A 23,806-nucleotide genomic window follows, 5' to 3' on the forward strand; every position below is an offset into this window, starting at 1 on the left:
GAGAGGCAAAACTGAAATTTGAAAGGTTGTATCCTGCTTCCCTTTGAACATCTTATGCTGCAGCCACGTCATCGTCGCCCTCGCGAGCGACGGTTGTCGCCTCCTCTGTGCCGCCTTCAGTGGGCCCTCGGGGCCGTGCCTCTCTGTATGCCCCCCTCATGTCTGGGGGCACGCCTTCCTCTGGGGGCACGCCTTCCTCTGTTGCCCCCTTAGCCATTGGGGGCAAACCCTCTTCTGTCGCACCCCCCACGCTTACTTCGGGAGTGACATCTGCTCAAAAACCGGGGGGCTCGATCCCTCCCCCTCCTTCTCCACCGGCGTTGCCTCTGCCGGTTCCTCTCTCGCGGAAGGGGTCCCTCGGGGCTCTCCCTTCCTCCGTTTCTTCTCCTACCCAGCCGGATGTCAGCCAGTGGCTGAAGGTTCCGCCACCTGCTGGTCGTAGGGCTTGTGCGTCGTCGTCAGCCTCTGACGCTCCTTCAGAGAAGCTCTCCCAGCCCTCTCACCCTAAGGGCAGACGCGAGAAGAAGGAACAGAATGTGTCCAAGAAGAAGGACGTTCCGGCGGTTTCAGTGCCGCCTGCTGTACATAGTTCTGGCTCCGGGGATGAGGTGGAGATCCTCGCCTCTGCCACGGATCTCGCCCTCACGGAACCCTCGGGGGCCTTTCCTATGGCCTCAGCTGACTCTCCCCCCGGTGGCAGCAGTTGGCTCTGAGGCGCCGTCTGCCTCTTAGTCGCCTTCACGCCCTCCCAGTCCCTTACTGCTTCCATTCTCCAGTGGAATTGTGGCGGTTATTTCCGCCACCTGCCTGAGCTCCGGATGCTTCTGAGTGCTTCCCCTGTTCTCTGCATTGCTCTGCAGGAAACTTGGTTTCCAGCAATGCGGACCCCCGCCCTTCGTGGTTATCAGGGATACTATAAGAACCGTGCTGCCTGTCAACGAGCATCAGGTGGAGTTTGCCTCTTTGTTCACCACTCTGTCTGTAGCTCGCTAGTACACCTTCTGACGCCTTTAGAGGCAGTCGCTGTCAGGTTTGAGCTCTCAGCAGCTATTACTGTTTGCTCTGTCTACATTCCTCCGGATGGGGAGCTCCCCCGACATGTCTTGGCTGCGCTGCTGGCTCAGCTCCCGCCACCAGTGCTGCTTCTGGGCAATTTCAATGCCCACAACCCTCTATGGGGTGGGGACTGTCTCCGATGACCGCGGTCGTGCCGTGGAGCATGTGTTGGCTCAGCTCGACCTTAGCCTCTTGAATACCGGTGCTCCCACGCATTTCAGTGTGGCCCATGGCTCGTTCTCGGCCATCAATCTCTCTCTTTGCAGCCCCGGACTTGTCCCATCCCTCCACTGGAGGGTACATCCTGACCTGTGTGGTAGTGACCATTTTCCCATCTATTTGTCACTGCCCCAGTGTCATTCTTCTGGGCGCCTGCCCCGCTGGGCTCTCCACAGGGCTGACTGGCCGGCTTTTACTTCCGCTGCAACCATTGAGTCTCCCTCACAGGGTGACATTGACGAGGTGGTCCGTGTCTTCACGTCAATCATTTCGGCAGCCGAGGCTGCCATCCCCCGCTCTTCGGGACTCCCTCGGAGGAAGGCTGTCCCCTGGTGGTCGCCGGAGATTGCTGAGGCTATTCGCGACCGTAGGCGGGCTCTCCAGCGTCATAGGCGGCACCCGTCTCTAGAGACCCTCATCGCCTTTAAGAGGCTCCGTGCCCTGACCCGTCGCCTTATCGCATGGCGTAAGCAGGAGTGCTGGGAGCGGTATGTCTCATCCTTGGGCTCCCGTGTCTCCCCCTCGCTCGTGTGGTCCCGGATCCGGCGGATTTGTGGATACCAGACCCCTATGGGTGGCCCTGGGATCTCCTTGGACAGCGCTGTCTGCACGGACGCTGCCGCCATTGCTCAACACCTTGCTGCGCACTTTGCTCAGAGCTCTACGACTGCCACTTATCCCTCCGCCTTTCGCTCTCTAAAGGAGCGAGCCGAGCAGACGCCGTTATCATTCCACACGCGTCGTTCTGAAAAATACAATGCTCCTTTCAGCGAGAGGGAATTCCTCGCTGCCCTCGCCGACTGCCCTGATACGGCACCAGGACCAGACTGCATCCACACACAGATGCTGAAGCATCTCTCCCGGGACTGCCAGAGACACATCCTCACCATCTTTAACCGCATTTGGAGCGAGGGCGTGTTCCCGTCGCAATGGCGAGAGGGTCTTATTGTCCCCATCTTGAAGCCCGGTGCGGACCCACTGGCGGTGGACAGCTATTGTCCCATTACCCTCACCAACGTTTTGTGCAAATTGCTCGAACGTATGGTGGGGCGGCGTTTGTGTTGGGTCCTTGAGTCGCGCGGTCTCCTCGCTCCATCCCAGGGTGGCTTCCGTCGGGGCCGGTCTGCTGCGGACAATTTGGTGCGGCTGGAATCTGCTATCCGTACGGCCTTTGCTCGATGTCAGCATCTTGTTGCTGTATTTTTTGATCTGCGGAAGGCGTATGACACCACATGGAGGCATCACATCCTTGCTACGTTGCATGAGTGGGGTCTTCGTGGTCAGCTCCCGGCTTTTCTTCAAACCTTTTTATTGCGCCGCTCTTTCCGGGTGCAAGTGGGTGCCGCCCCTAGTTCATCTTATATACAGGAAAATGGGGTCCCGCAGGGCTCGGTGTTGAGCGTCTCCTTATTTCTAGTGGCCATTAATGGTCTGGCTGCAGCCGTGGGGTCGTCGGTGTCTCCTTATTTCTAGTGGCCATTAATGGTCTGGCTGCAGCCGTGGGGTCGTCGGTGTCTCCTTCTTTGTATGCCGACGACTTCTGCATCTCATTTAGCTCCACGACTACGGGAGTCGCCGAACGCAGGCTGCAAGTAGCCATTCGCAAGGCAGCATCATGGGCTCTGACTCATGGTTTTCAGTTCTCTGCAGCCAAGACTCGAGTTATGCACTTCTGCAGGCGTCGGACGGTCCACCCTCATCCTGAACTTTACCTCGACGGCCACCTGCTTGACGTGGTGGACACTTGCCGCTTCTTAGGACTCGTGTTTGATGCCTGGCTCACATGGGTTCCTCATATTACTCAGCTGACGCAAAAGTGCTGGCGGCACCTCAACGCCCTCCGCTGCCTGAGCCACACATCTTGGGGTGCGGATCGCTGCATGCTGTTGCGATTATACAGAGCCCTTGTGCAGTCCAGGCTTGATTATGGGGGCCTGGCCTATGGGTCTGCATCACCCTCAGTGTTGAAGTTGTTAGACCCCATACACCACTGTGGGGTTCGGCTTGCAACTGGCGCTTTTCGTACGAGCCCCGTGGATAGTCTAGTGGTGGAGGCCCTGGTTCCCCCGCTGCGGATTCGCCACCATCGACTGCTCGCCGACTATGCTGTCCATGTGCATTGCTCGCCGGGCCATCCCAATCGTCGCCTGCTTTTCTCTGCCATGGTCCTCCATCAGCCCGAACGGCGACCTAGGTCTGGGCTTTCCATAGCTGTCCGCGTCCAGTCCCTGCTGTCGGAACTGGGGTCATTCCCTCTTCTGCCTCCCTTCTGGGTCCGTGCACCTACGCCTCCCTGGTGTTTGTCCCAGCCGTCCGTCCGTCTGGACTTGGCACAGGGACCCAAGGACTCGGTTCCGCCTGCGGCCCTCCGTCGCCGTTTTCTTGTGCTCCTCGCCTCATTTTCGGGCTGTGAGACTGTCTACACTGATGGTTCCCTGGTTGATGGTCGCACTGCCTACGCTTTTGCTCACGCTGCCCATGTTGAACAGTGCTCCTTGCCGGCTGGCTGCAGTATTTTTACTGCAGAGCTGGTGGCCATATTGCGCGCTCTTGAGCATATGCGTTTCTGCTCAGGTACGTCCATCGTCATCTGCAGTGACTCCGTGAGCAGCCTCCAGGCCATCAACTGCTGCTATACCTCTTCTCCTCTGGTGTCCTCTATTCAGGAGTCTGTTTCCGCCTTTACCCGGTGTTGACAGGCTGGCCAAAGGGGCGATCGATGCCCCAGCTTTGGACATCGGCCTCCCGGCTCGCGATCAGCAGCTGGTGTTGCGCCGTAAGGTGCTTGGGATGTGGTCTGCTGAGTGGCGTGGCATGACATCCCCAAATAAACTGCGGGCTGTCAAGGAGACGACCGATGTGTGGCGCTCCTCCCTGCGGGCTTCTCGCAGGGACTCTGTCATCCTGTGTCGGCTCCGCATCGGCCATACCTACCTGACGCACAGCCATCTTTTGCATCAGGAGGATCCCCCTCTGTGTCGGTGTGGGTCCCGGCTGACGGTGGCCCACATATTGTTGGAGTGTCCCTGACTGCGCACCCTCCGGCAGTCTTTTAATCTCCCGGGCACTTTGCCTTTGATTTTATGCGTCAATGCCTCCATGGCTGATGACGTTTTAACTGTTATCCGTGGTAGTCTTTTTTATGGTTCTATTTAGGGAGGTCCTGCACCTTTCCCTTTCTGTGTCTTTTGTCCTCGCGCCTCTCAATGTTTGTTGCTGTTTTGGTGTGTCGTCAGATGGTTGACTCTTTCCCTTTTTTTGTTCTCGTGGTCAGTCAACCAGTCTCCGGCCATCTCCTTTTCTTCTGTTTCCTTCCGTCTGGTGTTCATCTGTACTCGTCTTGTCTGTAGTGTTTGTTGCTGCCTTTGTGTTCTTTTAGCGCCTGGGGGGTCGTCTCCTCCCCCCTTTGGTTTTTACCTGCTCCATAACTTTTCAGCTCGCCTGTTTTTGGAATGGGGGACTGATGATCTTCGCTGTTTAGTCCCCCCTTAAACATCCCAACAACCACCACCACAATGTCTGTCAGATTATTTATTTAAAAAATGCTGTGACTTACCAAGTGAGATAGGCACAATAAAAACAATTAAAAACACACAAACACGCACACAAATTTCAAGATTTCGCAACCCACGTTTGCTTCATCAGGAAAGAGGGAAGGAGAGGGAAAGACAAAAGGATGTGGGTTTTAAGGGAGAGGGTAAGGAGTCATTCCAATCCCGGGAGCGGAAAGACTTACCTTGGGGGGGAAAAGGGACAGGTATACACTCGCGCGCGCGCACACACACACACACACACACACACACACACACACACACACACACACACACACATCCATATGTGCGGACGGATGTGTGTGTGTTTTGTGTGTGTGTGTGTGTGTGTGTACCTGTCCCTTTTTCCCTTTTTCCCCCCAAGGTAAGTCTTTCCGCTCCCGGGATTGGAATGACTCCTTACCCTCTCCCTTAAAACCCACATCCTCTCGTCTTCCTCTCTCCTTCCCCCTGCCTTATGAAGCAACCGTGGGTTGCGAAAGGTTGAAATTTGTGTGTTTTATATTGTTTTTATTGTGTCTATATACCAGCGCTTTCTCGCTCGGTAAGTCACAGCATTTTTTAATATATTTTTCCCATGTGGAATGTTTCTTTCTATTATATTCAGATTATTTATTTATTTAGAGAATAACATCAGTTGTATCACACTTCCCTGGGGCACTCGTAACAATACCCTTGTCTCCGATAAACACTGGCTGTCAAGGACAACATATTGGGTTCTATTGCTTAACAAGTCTTCAAGTCACTCGCATATCTGTTAACATTCTGCAGTGGTGTTCCATGTCAAATGCTTTTTGAAAATCTAGAAATATGGAATCTGACTGTTGCCCTTCATCCACGGATCGCACAATATCATCTGGGTAAAAAGCATGTTGAGTTTCATACAAATGATGCGTTCTAATACTGTGCTGATTCATGGACATACACCTTTCTTTCATTCTGTAGGAGATTTATTGCATTGGTACTCAGAATATGTTTATTAATCCAGTCTTCAATTTTGGATTTGATAAGGTATGTGTTGCATGAGAAAATCAGTAGCTTCACTGTCATAGTAAAGGTAGTGTAATGGAAAGCAGCATTATTTGCCATAGGTTTCGGAATTGAACATTAGGGTCCATTTGTGTGTAACCAGTCTGCTTGTCACTTAATAAATGAAAGTCTTCCGATGTAGATCGCACACAAATTAGGTTACTTTCTGGATATACGGACAAAATAACTCAATTTTTAGCAATAACAACCAACCACTCAGTTGATGAAAGACCTACGTCTAACGACTGAAAAACTGCATAAATCATACTAATTCACTAAAAAGTTAATGAACCAATCCACAAAGTTATAGAACTAGCTCCTCAACATTGGTTTGTAGTTAGATTTTGGAAAGGATAGGTCAGCCTTTCTTAGGTCTGTCTGTCTGCCTTTTATATTCAATAAATGCTGGGTGCACCCCCCTTATATTCCCCGAGTAGGCCTCATGGTTCATTGCCCTAGTATACACCTTTATGTACACTATAATTCAATATTTCCTGAAAAAATAAAAATCTATTTCACACTTCACACTCACTTCTTATTACTTCATTTAATACCCTAGATTCCTTCTCTACTTTTCAACTTCTGAAATCTTTAGTAGATACGTTGTCTCCCCATATTATTCAACTCATAGTAGGTACTATGTCTACACCTAATGATCACGTCCCACTACTCTCTGACTCATCACTCCATCAGAGTATTTGCTACACCGACTTTACTTAATTAAGCATCATAATTAACTCCAATCTGGCTTGCTTTCTCCTTCATTACTCATGCCTCCTCCTTATGTATATTCATAAAATCATCATAGTTCTCAGAACCGTTACAATAAACAACAATGTGTGCATATTTCCCGATGTACATGTACCTTCCCCCTACAACACTTGACAGTTCATACCTCTCGACAGGCTTCTAGTTAGTAGTTTTATTGTTTGTGTACTCGTGTATCTTTGTCTGTATGATGATATGTGTTTGTGTAACCTGATTCTTTGGCATACTTACATAAAATAAGTTATAGGTTATTGGACTCAACATAAAATGAGGACTTCTGCGATAGAAGTAGATGAATATGGAAAGAAGGAAAAATAGGCAGGTACTCAAAAGAGAAGTAAGAAAGGAAAAATAGAAATGGTTGCTAAGATCGAAGAAGAGAAAGAAGATAGCTCCAAAGACAGGAAACCCTTCCCACCCCCCTTACCCAGGATCCCTACTTCGCCGGTACTTGAGTGAGAAGCCAGAGGAGGTATTATGTTAAACGTCTCCTACAGAACGGATATTCTCGTGTTCGCATTTGAAGCCCCAAAGAAAATCTTAGCAACCCCTATTGAACGGCAAATGGTGAAGAATCATTCACACTTGTCTGCGAGGGTTGTCTGGAAGGTGTGGTGTGTGTTGTGTGATAGCCATGATTTATTAGTTAGTGTGAATCATGCTTTAATCTACAATACCCACCCCTTCCAAAACCAATACAAACCCTCCCCTTTACATAACATCTCATAAAAGGTATAAAATGTTCTATAAAAATAGAAAATTATACACTGTAATCAAATAGTTGTTTAGTTAATTACTTTACACTATATCTTATACACACATAAAATACTCTGTTCAGTATATGTCTTCTAGACATCACTCAGTTTAAACATTACTTGATTTTATACCTTTCACTCAAATAATATTTTGTTCGTTACATTTCATGTCTAGGGATCCCTGTTCATCTGCGATTCTCTTAAATTGGTCCTAATATTGTAGTCATATCCGGTTAACTAATTACGAACATTATAGTATAGTTTAAGAATTCAAGAATAGATTATAGAATAGTTTAAGAATTGAAGGGGATTCCGTGCAGGAAAACTAAGTTTGAAGAAACACCGAAAACAACGAGGGATCTGACGGTTGAACAAGTGCAGACAAGTACCTGTCATTAAATTTTGTTTGAAAGTCTCCCCACTGCAAAACAATCACCACTTTCCTAGGTAACACAAGATTAGGTGACGTTACATTTTCTTCTACTTTGTTTTGGATAAGCTTGAATTCTTTCCACATGTCATCTATGACCTTGCTAGTATCATTAAGTTTGGAAGAAGCAATAGTCTAAACATTGTCAGAGGTTATACTCTCGGTAGCTTTTCGATCTATAATTTGTTCAAATGTTTCCTCCAAACTACATATATTTATAATATCAAAGTTAGATGTATTCTCTTTGAAGTATTTACCGACATTATCCACTCGAATACTGAGACCTGTAATTTGTGATTGAATAATCGGTATTAATTCCTTAGGCTGATCTATACTCTGTTTCAAGGTAATTATTCCCTGTCTTACATTATTTTATTCACTATTGTACGCATCTTCCAAAGATTCTAAGTTTTCAATAGGTTCTGCTTCTACATTATTACATTTGGCATCAAATTCAGTTTTTAAAGCATCCATGCCTTCGCATAGATTACTAGATTCTTTGCTTTGAGCATCTATGACATTTAATGAACCTATATTCAACGTTTGAATTTGTAGTTTCATTCTGAGCCTTTAATTGAGAATTTATTAAGTCTAGTCCTTTATTTAGAATCTCACCTCGAGCCTTTAATTTAGAATTTATTGAGTTTATTAAGTCTAGGTGTTTTTTAATTCACATCTAAAGCTACACTCTGAGCATTGAAATGAGCACTTAAAGCTTCACTCTGGGCTTTGAAGTGAGTGTCTAATTTAGCATTTCAAGTTTTGATCAGATTTACTAAATCAGACCAGTCAGGCCCTTCTTTAGTAATTCTCATAGCCATGGCTGGTTCTGACTTCTCTCCAACTTGTTGTATACTGTCCATAGGCTTTAGCTCTTGTGAACATTTAGTAGTAATTATAATTATACCAATTACACAATCAAAGTTCACCCCACAGTATTTTGTAACATTTCTTATTAGAGTAATAAAGTTTCTATTTCACGCTCACCTGGCGTAGAATTCTAGCTGCGTTGGTGAGCGGATGCGTAATCAGCGCTGGTGAACAGCACTGGCGCCGGCGGTGTCAAATTTTGTTTTCGGCGTCGGTGAGCATATGTGGAATCAGAACCGGTGATCAGCGACTGGCGTCGGCGCCGGCGCCTTAGGCTGGTTTCCACGTCTGCGTCCCCGCGATGTGGGTGAGAGCCACTTACTCCCCACACCGAATCTTCTTTGATGAATAATTCTCGTTGTATTTCTTCTTAGTCTAATATGTCGGAATCTTCTCTCTTTTCTTTTAGCATAATATCTTTCTTACGTCTTCCCTTTTATTGCATTTATTACTTTTCACCATTTGAACTTTTAGGTTGAATCCAATTCCATGAAACAGTTCCCTTGTCTTGTAACCCCCCCCCTCCCTCGGCCTGCTGGTCGCCACGTTCTAACACTGTGCGACAGTAAGAAGTAGTGTGACTTTGGATTGCAACTAAAATTCACACCCCTTTCACATCAGTTGACTCACTTGATATGCACAGCCGATCTTCTTTTTCTCTGGATAGCCGTCTACGTTGATCTCCAAAACCTCCTTCTCCGAAGAATAATGCTGGTTACAGGAATTTCTCAGTCTGTCTCTCTCTCTCTCTCTCTCTCTCTCTCTCTCTCTCTCTCTCTCTTGAACTAAGTAGGTACTCACAGAATACTTTTAATTTAGCCTTGGTATATTTCAACTTCCACAAAGAACAAATTCACCGCTTCTCACATAAATATTTGAATGTTTCAAGCAAACTGATTCGTCTAGTATTAGATTCGATTAAATACATTTTTTAGCATAGTTTTGGCAACCACATAATTATGAACATGTCTTACTTCTAGCAAGTCCAACATATGAAGTACAATTAACTGTCTATAATCAGGTGTTCATTTTTCTTTAACAATAATCAAAGACTCTAAAACAGCAAGGAATATTACATGATTACTTCTTGCTCTTCCAATACTGCTTCCGTGGCGCGAGTGGCAAACCCTTGTCAACGCCGTTTGACTGTTGCTGCTCGTGACTCCTTTCCATTCTGCACATACAAACCTGTGTAGTGCAGTATGTATGTTCTCCCACACTTATTTTTAAAATATTGTGTGTTCGAGACGGTAGAAGGACGAGTGGTTCTGCAATTTATGCCGAAATTCTCGAGGCACTACGAAGAGCATGGCATGAGTGTACATGAAGGCAGTGACCACCTGGTATATATATTTTAAGATAGCTGTACTTTTATTTATTTACACAAATTATTGTTTTATATGTTTCATACAGGCTGTCCTAGAAGGAATGATGAATATTCAGGCATAGGACAGGGATCGCCATACAAAGCAAAAAAGTCTAATAAACATGGTTTCTAAAATACATACATTAAGAGCTACGAGCACTTCATCGTCTTCACCATTGTGAAACATATCACTTCTACTGAACAAGTGCTCATAGTTCTTAAAGGCATGCATTTTAGAACTCACTTTTACTAGACAACTTGTTGTTTTGATCCATACTATTTCCTCTTACAATATGAGATTCAAAGAGCTTGCAGTAGAAGAGATTTGTTTCGTAGTATTGAAGTGCTTATAGCTCTTAAGACATACATTTTATTGCCTGTGTTTACTAGACTTCTTTGCTGTGAACAATCATTCCTGTCGTATCCCGATTATTGACCATTCCCTCTGGGACACCCAGTATAGTCATTTTAATAAACATTATGGTTAAGGAACTAACAAACAAGGAGTAATACAGCTCAGTGGCATCACATATGATCAGTAAGTACTTGCCAATATTTACGGAAACTTCGTTGATTTCGATGAATTTTGTACCTCTTGCAGTTTTGCATAATTACATAGTTTTCAAGGCTGACAGAAATTGCAGCAAACAGAAATTAAGTACCATGTAAGAGATAAAAGTGATAGGACTCTGTTTTCATGGTTGCATTTTTGCCCAGAAGCCACAGATCATAAGAACTAATGCGTGCTGTTGCAACATTGGCACAATGCTGCCATTGGTCTGCTTAGTAGTAAAAGTAACTACTTTGGTATGCTTAGGGACCTGAAAAATTTGCATTTTGTGATAAATGCGAATATAGTTGCAAATTATGCTTCAGAATATGAAATGCAAGATTACGTAATAAATGTTATTACTGAGTGAAATGTATCCATATGAAATATTTTATCAGAGATAATTCAGAATAGTTATGTTTTTGTGTATAATTATCAAACTGTAATGAATTTTTGGTTGCTGTTATTGCATATCATCTGGCAAAACCCAGTTGGAAAGATATTATGTGTAAGGATGTGTTTCCAAAGCAGAAAGGGTATGGACACAATGGTGTATCAGTCTTCTCAATGCTCTGTTAACATGTCAGTTATGGGTGGTTGAATGGTCTGTATACAAGCCGTGTAATGTAATGTTGGACTCATCCATGAGGTGTAGTATCTTTGAACGAAAAAGTATGTATATTTGTTTGCTGGCTAGAGATTAAAAGTTGGTATAATCACACATTCACGTGCAACACAGCTTCCAGAATATGAAAACTAAATTTTGGAAACCATTTTTCACTGATTCTCTTCCTATCGCTCTGCATCATTAATTAGTGCAACTGTGTCAAGCAGTGCACCACTAGTGGTGTATTTGAATATTATGGGATTGTTTTTCCGACTCATCTGCATTAACTTATATTTTTCTACAGTAGAATAAATTGCCACTCATCACATCAACTAGAAATTTTCCCTAAATCATCTTGTATTCTCCTACAGTCTGCACTATAGAGACCGGAAAAAAACCTTGTCAGTGTATTTCAACCACGCCGGAAGTCTTCCCCTAATATCTGAATAGAGCTATTTTCAATTTTACGTCTCTGCTAAGTACTTTGTCATTTCCGTTTGTAGCATTGTCTTGTATGGGTCGGACAGCTGTAGGTGGCCACAAACGGGTTGAAATCAGCATTTTGCTGATTTTGTAATTATAGAGTGGATGCGAAAAGAGAAATGTTGAGAAATACCTTAAATGAGACAACAACAGTGTTTACTAGTGAGTAAATGCTGCTGATTCTCAACATAATCATTTGGTGGAAGCTAAACACAGCCAAAACAGGAAAATAAGAAAAGCTTATTTCAGAAAAATCTTCTTTCTGTTAATAGTCAGTTTCCTCACACAAAGGATTTGTCGTAAGGCACATAACATGACAACCTTTTAAATTTGTGTGTCTGATTTTTTAAGTAAATAAATAAATTATAAATGAAATTCGCCAAAAATAGATGAGTATTTCATTAAAAAGAATGCTAATTTTGCCAAAAAAAAAAAAAAAAAAAGAAAGCTACACTTTCAGGTCCCTAGGAATAATGTGTCAAAGTGCATGATGAAAGTGTGTGGACGAGACAGATGTCTCTTGGCAACCGGTAGTTATTTTGGGGTGTGTTATGCAGGTGCAGTGTTGGTCTGGGTCTGTTTTTCCTGTCATAGGCTTGGACGATTAGTTTTGACTAAAATGGATAAAGGTGATTATGAAACTGATTTAGACATCAGTGTGTTTCCCAATCTGTGTTAAGAGTTTCAAACTTAGGTCAATGAATTGAAGAAAATTGGGTGGATTTACATGATCAACTGGCTCAAAGCTACTGCTTGAACTCATTGACCATATTTCATATTAATTAGAATGGCTGTTATGCGGCTAATCAATTCACAAAAAAATCCAGCCAAATTATTCGCCATGTTTCATGAATAAGACCATGTTCTGCTTTAAGTATATTAGAAATTAGTGGGAAGTCTCTCATAGATATTGGACACTCTTTCCTGGAGGTAGAATGCTGTAGTAATAGCAAAACAGTGATCTGTATACTTTTAGTTACATGCTTATTGTCTTAGCAATCAACAGTAGCATAAATGCAGAGGTTTAACCACAAGTTTGGTCTTGGCTGCGTTTTGAAAATTTGTTGTTTTCCCGCTCTGTTGCAGTGTGAACGAACTACTGATATAAGACCCGAAAGAGAACTTAATTTAAGATTTTAAGTTGCCATTGGTTACCAGTCTTGATTTATCAGCCTTTTATTCTGGCTAATTTCTCACCTCAGGGGATTTGAGTCAGGCATGCGCGCCCACTTATTTCTCCCTTCAGTAGATTTAAGTCCGGCGCCATATGCTGCACGCGTTCGTGCGCGCACGCACATGCACGCACGCGTGCACACACACACACACACACACACACACACACACACACAAACAACAACAACACAGTTTTTTCTTATGTAGGTTAAATCGTCGTTTGCCTTGCTTTACAGCTGTTCATCCAGGAAGCATAATTAGATACAGGGTTTTTTAACAGGTCCTGTGGGTGCTTATTCTGTAGGTATTAAAAAAAAAGTGGGTATTTCTCGCTCCTGCATGTGGACGTTTTGTTCATTTTGCTTCAGTTAGTGTTTTATGACATTTACAAGTTGTTTAACTAGGGACAGGAAAATTTCATGGAAACGATAACCAGAAATTAGCAGTTATTAGCAAAATAACGTGAAATCTGTAATGTTTATGACATATTGTGAAATTTGTAACTTTGCAATGTATAAAACAACTATAAAAACAAAGATTGCAGTTTTACGAATATTCTTAACTGATAGTTACTGAATGTTAAAACTGCATTTTGGCTTCTAATCTCCTCAAGGCTGAGGGTTCGTGAATGGTCTTAAAATAACAGTTCATTTCCTGTGCAATGAACATTGATTTGATGAATAAATAGTGCCGAAATTAACAAAAAAAAAAACACAACTAAATTACACAAAAAACACCACTGAATTAGGCAAAAAAACACTGTATTAAAAAAGCACTGAATTCATTAAAAAAACACTGAATTCAGTAAAAAACACCTAATTTCATAGAAAAAACACCAAATTTGGCAAAAAAAACAAATTTGGCAAAAAAACACTGAATTTGGCAAAAAAGCCAACACCGAACATAGTGAAAAAGAAATACCAGCACCAAATTCGGCAAAAAACAATACCGAATTTTTTTATGAAATAAAACAATTTTTCCTGTCCCTATTCATAAAATTTACACTTTATTTCCTATTTGGAGCTGTAACAGCAATCAGTTTTTTGTAACAGCAATAAAAAAAAGCGATTTCTATAAATCATTTGTCAGTGAAGGGATTAGGTATAACTGGTTGAAATTTTGTGGCCAATTAAACCTTTGTGTGAAATTAAAGCAGATCATAAAGTTTCATTTCAATCAAAATTTTAGATATTGAATATTTCAAACGTGAATATTATTTCCTTAGGTTTTAATTTGAGAGAGAAGACTTGTTTGGCTGTTTCGAGCATACAGTATCATGTGGGAAGGTAAGTTTTGTATTGGCCTGCATATGTTGTTTACATTATGTTCAGATTAATAGTATCTAAGACTTGTTTGAATCATTCTCTTCCATAGATAATTTATAACAAGAGAGTGAACATTTTCATTCAGTGAATGTTCACTTCATGAAATGTATGTAAAGCATTTTTAATCTAGCCTGCCGGCTGTGTCTGTCATTCTTTCCAGGCTGATCTCACTCAGTGGCAGTCTCTCACTGTGTAGCTGGATAGTAGAGTGAAGACCTCCACTTAACAACACTTGGAATCTCGTGAGACAAGATAAGTTAGAATGCAAATGTTTAGAAGTTGATGAATTTAACACCTTATGCGGAATCACTATCTCTTTGTTCGTAGTCTGAATATTTACATTTGCATGACTTTATGCAGGCCAATGCAGACATAGACTTTAGTCTCCTAAATATTTTTTGTTGTGAATGCTATATAAAAACTTGAATAATTTAAGCATCATGTGTAAAAAGACCATAATTTTCTAATGAAATGTTCGGGAACTTCTAACAGGCATAAAAATAATTGGTAAGCATTGAGTTTTCAGACTGAGAAGTACCATCTTGAAGGGGGGGGGGGGGGGGGGGAGGGGGAGCTGGTTGGCTATCTGTCAATGCAGTAAAGGATCTGTAGGTAACTAAAGGTTGTTTCAGAACAACAGAAGTGTTTAGAACAAGTTAATATTACTTATGAAAGATGACCTCGTGTTACTTTCAAAGAATAATTCAGTTTGTGGTTGCATAACTCATGAAATATTTGTTTTGGAAATAGTTCTACACTAACATTTTGATTTATTTGTATTTGATTTCTTTTGCTCCTATTTTCAGGGCCGTGACCCCATTCTCAAGTTCTCATTTATTTATACCATCCAAACCATGAGCTGGAATCGGGCTACAGCCCTAAAACTTAGGCTGCAGAATTTCTAGTTACAAAACACTTCTGTAGCAGCTCTCAAAAGCAGAAATAATTTTCAGCTGATAGGATAGAGGCCAGGGAGGGGGCTGTAAAAATATATACCTGTATAATGAAAAATGAGCAGTGAAGAATGAAAGTATATCAGGAGTGACAAAAGTAAAGAATTAAATACTGAAGGATGACCAAACAAATTATTGTGCACATTGAATGTGTGGAAGGTTATAAACTCTTCAACTGCTTTGATACCATTCTAATTGTTTCTCTCTTACCCAGGTTTGAAATAACACTCACTCACTTTTGTCATCTGATCACACAGTTTCAGGTTTTAATTCTTTTTAAAATCAAATAATTTGTGGGTAAGGCAAACCAAAGACTGCATTTTATTGGCAGAACACACTTAGAGAATGTAACAGGGCTATTAAAGAGGCTGCCTACAGTACGCTTGTCCCTCCTCTCTCAGAATATTGCTGCATGGTGTGGGATCCTTGCGAGAAAGGATTGACGGAGTACATTGATAAAGTTAAAAGAAGGATAGCATGTTTTGTATTATCGCGAAATAGGGGAGAGAGTCTCACTGAATGATACAGAATTTGGGGTGGACGTCATTAAAACAAAGGCGTTTTTCATTGCGACGGAATCTTCTCACAAAATTTCGATCACCAACTTTCTTCTCCGAATGCGAAAATATTTTGTTGATGCTGACCTACATAGGGAGAAACAATCACCATAATAAAATAAGAGAAATCAGAGCTCACGCGGAAAGATACAGGTTTTTGTTTTTCCGTGCACTATACGAGATTGGAATAATAGAGAATTGTGAAGGTGGTTCAATTAACTCTCTGCCAGGCACTTAAATGTGATTTGCAGAGTATCCATGTAGGTGTAGATGTTTTATCTTCGAAGCTGTAGCCAAGTTAAAAAAAATTTCTGCTGTCTAGCTACTTGTATAAGTTTATCATTGGAACTTAGTAAAAGTTGGCAAGAGTGCAGTGAAGTTAGTGTGTAGGCCTTTTACTTCACAGAACAGGATGGCAGCATTCCAGCTGAAAATAATGCTTCATGGCTTTTCTTTGAAATTTGAATTTTTTTATACTCTACATATTTCAGTGACTTTTTCTTTGATGATGTACAACAAGAGGAATACTTACATTTGATTCTCAAGAGTCACTTTAGGAGCACCAAGTTCAGAAGTACAAAATAAGAAATCTGTAGCTCTTAATCTTAAGATGTATAATTTGACAATAGGAAATTCTGCATGTAACGTAACAATATTATGACAAGGAAAGTTGCTACTCTCCATACAGAGGAGATGCTGAGTTACAGATACGCACAACAAAAAGATGGTCACAATTATTTGTGACAAGTCTTTAATTTGAAGTATTCATACCAGGAAAATTTTGATAAGCACTGTGTTTATCGACTTGTTTCAAGTATTGGTTATAAGCCAGTGACAGATTTAGATTTATGTGGGAGTATACTTCAGAAAATGCAGTAGCCCTTGTGCTTTGTAAAAGATGGATTACAGCTAAAAGCTCGACACTTATATTTTCAATCCTGATGACACATGTGACAGACTTAGAACAGTATGTATTTTATTGTTGTCCAAATGACTGTTCATTCCCTCTTTGTGAAGGTGAGTGCGGGGGACTAGAAATAAGTCTGACGATGAATATCTGTTTTAATTGCAAATTTTAAAATATATATGATGCAGTAGATAATGTTGGAAATGTCATGAGGCTCTTTGCGGATAATGCTGTTATATACAGAGAATTCGCAATGATAGAAAATTGTAGCAAACTGCAGGAAGACCTGCAGGGGATAGACACTTGGTGCAGGGAGTAGCAGTTAAACCTCATCGTAAACAAATTGCAAATACACAGACAGGAAGACCATTTATTATATGATTATGCAATTGCAGAACAATCTCTAGAAGCAGGTACTTCTGTAAAATATCTAGCAGTTTGTGTATGGATTAATTTAAAATGGAATGGCAACATAAAATTAATCACGAGTAAGGCAGATGCCAAACTGAGAGAGTCGTTGAAACAATCCACAGAAAATGTTGACTGCCATCAAAGAAAGTAACTTACAAACCTCTTCTTTGACCAAAACTTAAATATTGCTCATCAATATGGGATCTGTACCAGATAGGACTGGTCGAGGTAATAGAGAAGTCCCAAAGAAGTGCAGCACTTTTTGTTAAAGATTCATTTAGTTAGCAAGAAAGTGTCATAGAGGTGCTCAGTCAACTCTAGTGGCAGACACTGCAAGAGAGACATTCTGCATTATGGTATGGTCTCCTGCTAAAAGTACTGAGAGCATATATTGGTAGAGGAGTCAACCAATATATTGTTTGCTTCTATGTGTATTTCACATGTATTTCACAAAAAGCCCATCAACATAGAATTAGAGAGATTCAAGCCTACATGCAAGCTTACTAGCAGTTGCTCATCCTGTGAGCCATATGTGACTGGAACAGGAGAAAGGGGGAAGTGACACCAGTACACAAAGTACTATTCATCACAGACCGTAAGGGGCTTGTGGGGTGTAGATGTAGATGTATATTGTTTTTCATCATGTTAATTTATAGGAACTACATCTTTTCAGACTTTCAAATAAATCTAGCCAAAGAAATTGTTCAGTTAAGTGGTTATTGTTGTGTTTTGATATCTGACATCAAAAAATAAATATTAAAGAGAGAAGGTTAGCTCAATTTGTAAATAAAGGCTGCATAGGACTTCATTCCTCGGTAAGATTGTGGATATTTCTGTAGCTATCACCTTAATGTCCAAGACATTATGATTAAATTTATAGAGATATTCTGAAAAGTAATACTGGTGCAAAGCGTGTTTAAATTAAGATTGCAAAAAGTTGTAAAATTTGATTATGCATGAGTGTGATTAAATTGGCAGTAAATTCGGGGAAAATGAAGTATGTACTTAGAGTGATAGTAGAATGAATTTAGTGCAAGTAGAACAAAAAAATAAGGAAAACCACAAAAGAGAGAGCGTATGAGTCCCCATTTGACCAATTTTTAAGTACTGATCATCAGCCTGGGACCCTTACGTAGGTAGAAATAATGGAGGAGATAGTGTTCATGGTGGTTCATTTAGTCAGCACAGGAGCGCATCTCAGAGACATTGTGCATCAGAGATGTATTGTTGAAATTCCTGGAAAAATATGTTCCAAGTAGAGTTAAGCAATGTATTACTTCATACCACATATATCTCATGAAATTTCAATGATTAAAAATGAGAGAAATTCAAGCTTTTTGAGAGGTTTACTGACAGTTGTTCTTTCCAATGAATCGGGAAGGGTTTGTGTTAGTGGTGTACTTGTACTCTCCAGTGTACAATGGTTTGTGCAGCTCAAATGCATATGTAGAAATTGTTTGATACAATATGAGCAAAGGTTCTGTTATTTACACTTCAGAACGTTGGTTCAGCCAAAAACTGGAAGTGAAGGATATGATCTGCACAGTAAGACACATAGACACTAATCAGTTTGGTTCCCCCATTTAATCTACTTGTAAATTGTGTTTCGGCAATTTATTAACAAAATATAAGTGCATATAAAATGTTTCTAAATAATAAAGAAGTAGCAAAATACCATGTGGCTCATTGTGAAATTTACCTACTTGTCACTTCTTGAAGTTTATTACTGAAATAATTACTCTATTTTGACTTGTCTTCAGACAATCTGTGGTATTCTAGAATGAGTGACGTATCTTGTCTAAGGAATACTGGTCAATTTTTCATTAGTACTCTTTCAGTTCAGTGCTGTTTTCAGAATGTGTACAGTACAACAAGACAAACTGCAGACAAAACATCGAAAGTCATAAAACATTGTCATTATTTGCAATGAATACATTCTGTTTAAATAACTGTTGTCATACCTTGGACCGTAAAAACTGATAAATGGTCAACTTCCTAAGATTACTCTTATGATGTTTGAATTGATGAGTTGTATGTACACATTCAGTTGCTGTATGTGAAAGGAAATTCATTCTCTCTCTCTCTCTCTCTCTCTCTCTCTGTGTGTGTGTGTGTGTGTGTGTGTGTGTGCGTGTGCGTGTGCGTGTGCGTGTGCGTGTGCGTGTGCGTGTGCGTGTGCGTGTGCGTGTGCGTGTGCGTGTGCGTGTGCGTGTGCGTGTGTGCGTGTGTGCGCGCGCGTGTGTGTGTGTGTGTGTGTGTGTGTGTGTGTGTGTGTGTGTGCGCGTGCATCAAAAAAGCAAGGGGCATGAGTTGCCATGGGTCGGCTATGGTCATTGGTCTCTTGCATGATGTAAAGAATTGGAACTGCCAAGTCAGAAAGAGCTTGCATTTAATTCTCTGATTATGTTAGTCATGTATGGTGATGAAATAAGTTCTTGTTTATTTGGGCAAAACTGGTTATTTCATCATGATACAATCACATTTAATAAATATTTGGTATGCTGTTTCAGGCATAAAACAGGATTAAAGGAACTAGAAGTTCTGAGGCGTCTGAATGATGCAGATCCTGATGACAAATTCCACTGTTTGAGGCTATTCAGACATTTTTTTCACAAAAACCATTTGTGCATGGTGTTTGAACCTTTGAGTATGAACTTGAGAGAGGTGAGCTTCATATTACAGTTTAAACAAGCACTGTACTGTGCAGTTACATGTTGTCTGCCCATGTTTTGTATGTGCTGCTGTAAATATGGAAACTACAAAAATTTGTTAACAAATTTTCACAGGTTTTGAAGAAATACGGAAAAGATGTTGGGCTTCATGTAAAAGCAGTTCGTTCTTATAGCCAGCAGTTATTTTTAGCCCTGAAACTTTTAAAGAAGGCAAACATTCTCCATGCAGATATTAAACCTGACAATATCTTAGTAAGTAACAGAACAATCAGTTGAAGCGTGTTATATTGCGTGTAAAATTATGTTACAGTAAAGGTAATCATCTCTTCTTTGTTTCCCAGGTTAGTGAGAGTAAACTAGTATTAAAATTGTGTGACTTTGGATCTGCTTCACATGTGGCTGAAAATGAAATTACACCTTACTTAGTGAGCAGGTTCTACCGAGCACCTGAAATAAGTAAGTTCTTATTCTTAAGATTTTGGACCAATATGCTTTCAATTTAATATAGCTGAAAATTTTTGCTTTTTCTAGTTCTAGGCATACCGTATGATTTTGGGATTGATATGTGGTCAGCTGGTTGCACCATATATGAACTGTATACAGGAAAAATCATGTTTGCTGGAAAAACAAATAACCAGGTATGAAATATTTTGACAATAAAATCAATGTTGAACATGTTACTACTTATTGTAATGAAAATTAAAGATGGCTTTAGTACTTTTCGTGTTGTACACATTTCACACTGAAAAATTTACTTGACATGTAGCATTGTGCATGTCTTTAAAGAAAGGAATTGCCCAATGCAAATAATGGTAGTTGACCAGGAATAGCATTATTTGGTAAGATATCGTGTGTGTGTGTGTGTGTGTGTGTGTGTGTGTGTGTTGGGGGGGGGGGGGTAATTTTTTTGTCACTCATAATTTTAGTCAAAACAAAACACCTAGAGTAGAAGGTTTTCAGTCAGAATAACTATGATCCTTGAGAGAACGAACTTTGGCAAAATTGTGCTATTAGAATGTAAGATACAGGTGGAATATCCTCATACTTGAGAATAATGTATTAATCCCAGTACCACAGAAGGTGTGCTGACAGGTGTGTTACCAAACTATCATTTTGATAAAACATCATTGCAAAATACTAACACAAATTACAGAAGAACCGTGGAATGAAAGTTACAAGCCAACTTGGGTGGAGATTGTTTTTGTTACAGATAACATATGAACACACGAAGCAGTACTGACACAGTACTACTGACCCTATGAGTTATCTTTGAAGAAAGACAAATCTGCATTTATAACTTTTGTAGATCGACCATGAAGCATATTCCAACTAACTCCTGACTTGATCGACATGTTGTGCGATCATGATTGAGGCTCCATTGACTGAATGACTGAAGCAAAATAACCACAAAGTATATTCCAAATAACTCCTGCCTTCACCTTCATTTGGTACAGCCAGCAGTCGCATTTCAGGCTCCTGTGACCAAGAGAGTGAAGGGGAAAAGAAAGTCCATTCCAATTTGTACACACCGCTTGACTTCGTGTTGGAGTTCCAGCACAGTGTCATGCAGTTGGAACGGAATGCTCTGTGTGAGAGAGGGAGAAAGATCAGTGATAAATGAGTGTGTATGGAAAGCACTGCAGACTACTGCATAATGGACAACAAAGTGTGTTCACATCAAATGGTAATTGTGGTGGATGTTCGAAGATTGCTTAGAGAAAGTAATTCATCTGTTGAATTTCCTATTTCTGCTCTTTCACACCCATCAGTGAAAGATTCTTTCAATCTATCTTTCTCCAACAAAAATTCTTTTCAATGAATCTATGAGAACTTAATTTGTTTTCCTTAAATAAGGGTTTGGAGTTATCCCACTTACACAGAAGGATTGACAGGGAGTGTAATGTCCACCTTTATATAGTATTTATTAATCACAGGCTATTGTGTGCTGGAAATTAAAGTTTAGTTTATATTGAACTCAACAGGGATTCACTTTTAAGCTACATGTAATATTACCAATGGGTGTTGTTTAAAGAAAGAGCAAAAAATAAACTATACACATTTTATGTAAATATTTGTTTATTGGAGTATTGATACAGAATGAGCATGATAGGAAAATTTCAGAATATGCCTTAAATAATGTCTCTCGTTCTATGAAAAAATAGTGAGACTAGTTTGCTGTTTTCTTCCAACTGACAAGTGTTGTCACTTCAGCTGATTGATGCTGCAGTAACTGACTGAACTGATAAAAAGTAGCTCCTTATTCCATCAAATCCTTATAAAGCTAGTGAAATATGTATTTCATCATCGTCCTCAGTGTCACCATCTGCACCATAATTTATTTTAGCGTGTTTCTTCGCAATAGACTCTCACATCCAACTAGGGTTTAAAAGTCAAGCTGTTGTCAAGGGAAACAGTCCTGAAATATCTCAATTACTAATACATCTGTCAGACTTTCTGTTCTTCTTTACAAAAATGGTGTCAAAGCCAGAATTGTCTGTCATTATTGTCTATTTCTCAATGAATGAAATTCAGCCCAGCATAACAGCCATTTTGTATTTTGCTTACACATATTGAATTATGTCCAGTTCGGAAGTGCAGGTGACTTCTACAGTTACGGTAGCAGCAAAAACAATACATTAGCATCCCCGATAAAGCAATAATACAAACAATCTTTCTGAGGGAACTGCTGTTGAATCTTAAGTGCATTGTAGTACTTACATGTTCTTACAGCACTTGATTTTATGCCACCCATTGTTTTGTTAATGGCAGCGCCTTTTCATTTTTATCAGTATTATACGTAACAGTACTGTCAATTTTGCCTCAGTCGTAAATTCCCTTTATGACAATAGTAGTTTCCTGAAGGAACTAAATTGTAAAAAGCAACCCCCCCCCCCCAAGTGCTGTTGGAACTGAAAATGTTTCTGGACCCGTGCCTTGTATTAGTCGTAGCAAGGTATTGTTCTTCTTGTATTCCATGGCCTCACATTCTCCACTTAAATTTATGATGATAATTGAACCAAACTAGCCAGAAATTCAATGTTTCCAATTCCCGGTGTGATTTCTTGTGCCTTTTCTCAGAATACTTTTCAGCGTGAAAGAATGTTTTCACTGCTTATTTTATGGTACCATTTTAGGACAGTGTAAACTCTGAATGATGTTCCACAAATATTTTTTGTTACAGTGCAGAAGAACTTTTATTTTCAGCATTTAGAAATATCTTTCAGTACACTGCACAAAGAAGGTGGTGCCAGATTATGTTATTTTGCAGTGTTGTGGAGTTTACCATTATGATTATATATATCATCTTGTTTTGTTGAATAGTATGTTTTCTTCACTTACTCTCATGAAAATATCACAGGTAGACAGTTCCACATTTTGCTGAATAACAGAATGTAATGATTTTGTTAATATCATAAGAAATGGTTGCCGCTACCAGTGTAAGCTGCTACAGTATTACAGAAGTTTCGATGTCATGTAAACGTGCCACAACTTAGTTATGAATGATTTATGTTCTACAGATTGAGACGAATGCGAAAGAAATACCTTCAGAATGAGAAGTAACACTAAATTTTTGCTTGTTTGTATTAAAATGAAGTTATAGAATGATGTGTTAGCAAACACGCTGAAGGAATTAGTCTATAACTGGATTTTATGTTCCTAGAATTAATGTTTTTCCCAGAGTTTACAACATTTTTATTGCTTTCATAAAATTTCCAGTATCCACACTATTAATTTATACCCGATTGTGCATTCACGTGTTTTTCCAGAAATTATGCACTATGAAACAATGGTTGTAGAGGAGAAAAATGAGACTGGCATGGCATTATCCTTAAAGTAGCATTTACAAACATTACGCTATTAAGTTTACTGACACAAGGGCACTTTACTGAGCAGATCTGAATCGGTAAAAGTCCGAACAATTCATGCTTTGTCTCCTTCCATTACCAACCTCTACTGTTGGCTGATGGAAGTGACTAGTTTTGTTCGAATAAAGGTGTCTTGACTGATAATAACCATTTTCAAAATGTGTCCACCGTGCATGCACAACTTGATGGCGATCAGGACTCAAATACATATTTCATTGTTAGTCCGCTTGTAGCATTAGTTGACACCTTTGCTCTCTT

At 40.7% G+C, this 23,806-nt stretch overlaps 1 protein-coding gene across 1 annotated transcript in view; it reads left to right on the forward strand.

The window, feature by feature from the left end:
• Positions 1 to 23,806, forward strand: part of LOC124612613 (serine/threonine-protein kinase PRP4 homolog) — a 152,279-nt gene that overhangs the window by 97,140 nt on the left and 31,333 nt on the right. Inside the window, exons 11-14 of the mRNA XM_047140906.1 lie at positions 19,521 to 19,674; positions 19,797 to 19,934; positions 20,024 to 20,138; positions 20,214 to 20,320. Coding sequence (XP_046996862.1) covers positions 19,521 to 19,674; positions 19,797 to 19,934; positions 20,024 to 20,138; positions 20,214 to 20,320 — 514 coding nt within the window. The remainder of the gene's footprint in view (positions 1 to 19,520; positions 19,675 to 19,796; positions 19,935 to 20,023; positions 20,139 to 20,213; positions 20,321 to 23,806) is intronic.

Source organism: Schistocerca americana, chromosome 4, assembly GCF_021461395.2.
Source record: "Schistocerca americana isolate TAMUIC-IGC-003095 chromosome 4, iqSchAmer2.1, whole genome shotgun sequence".
NCBI lineage: Eukaryota > Metazoa > Arthropoda > Insecta > Orthoptera > Acrididae > Schistocerca > Schistocerca americana.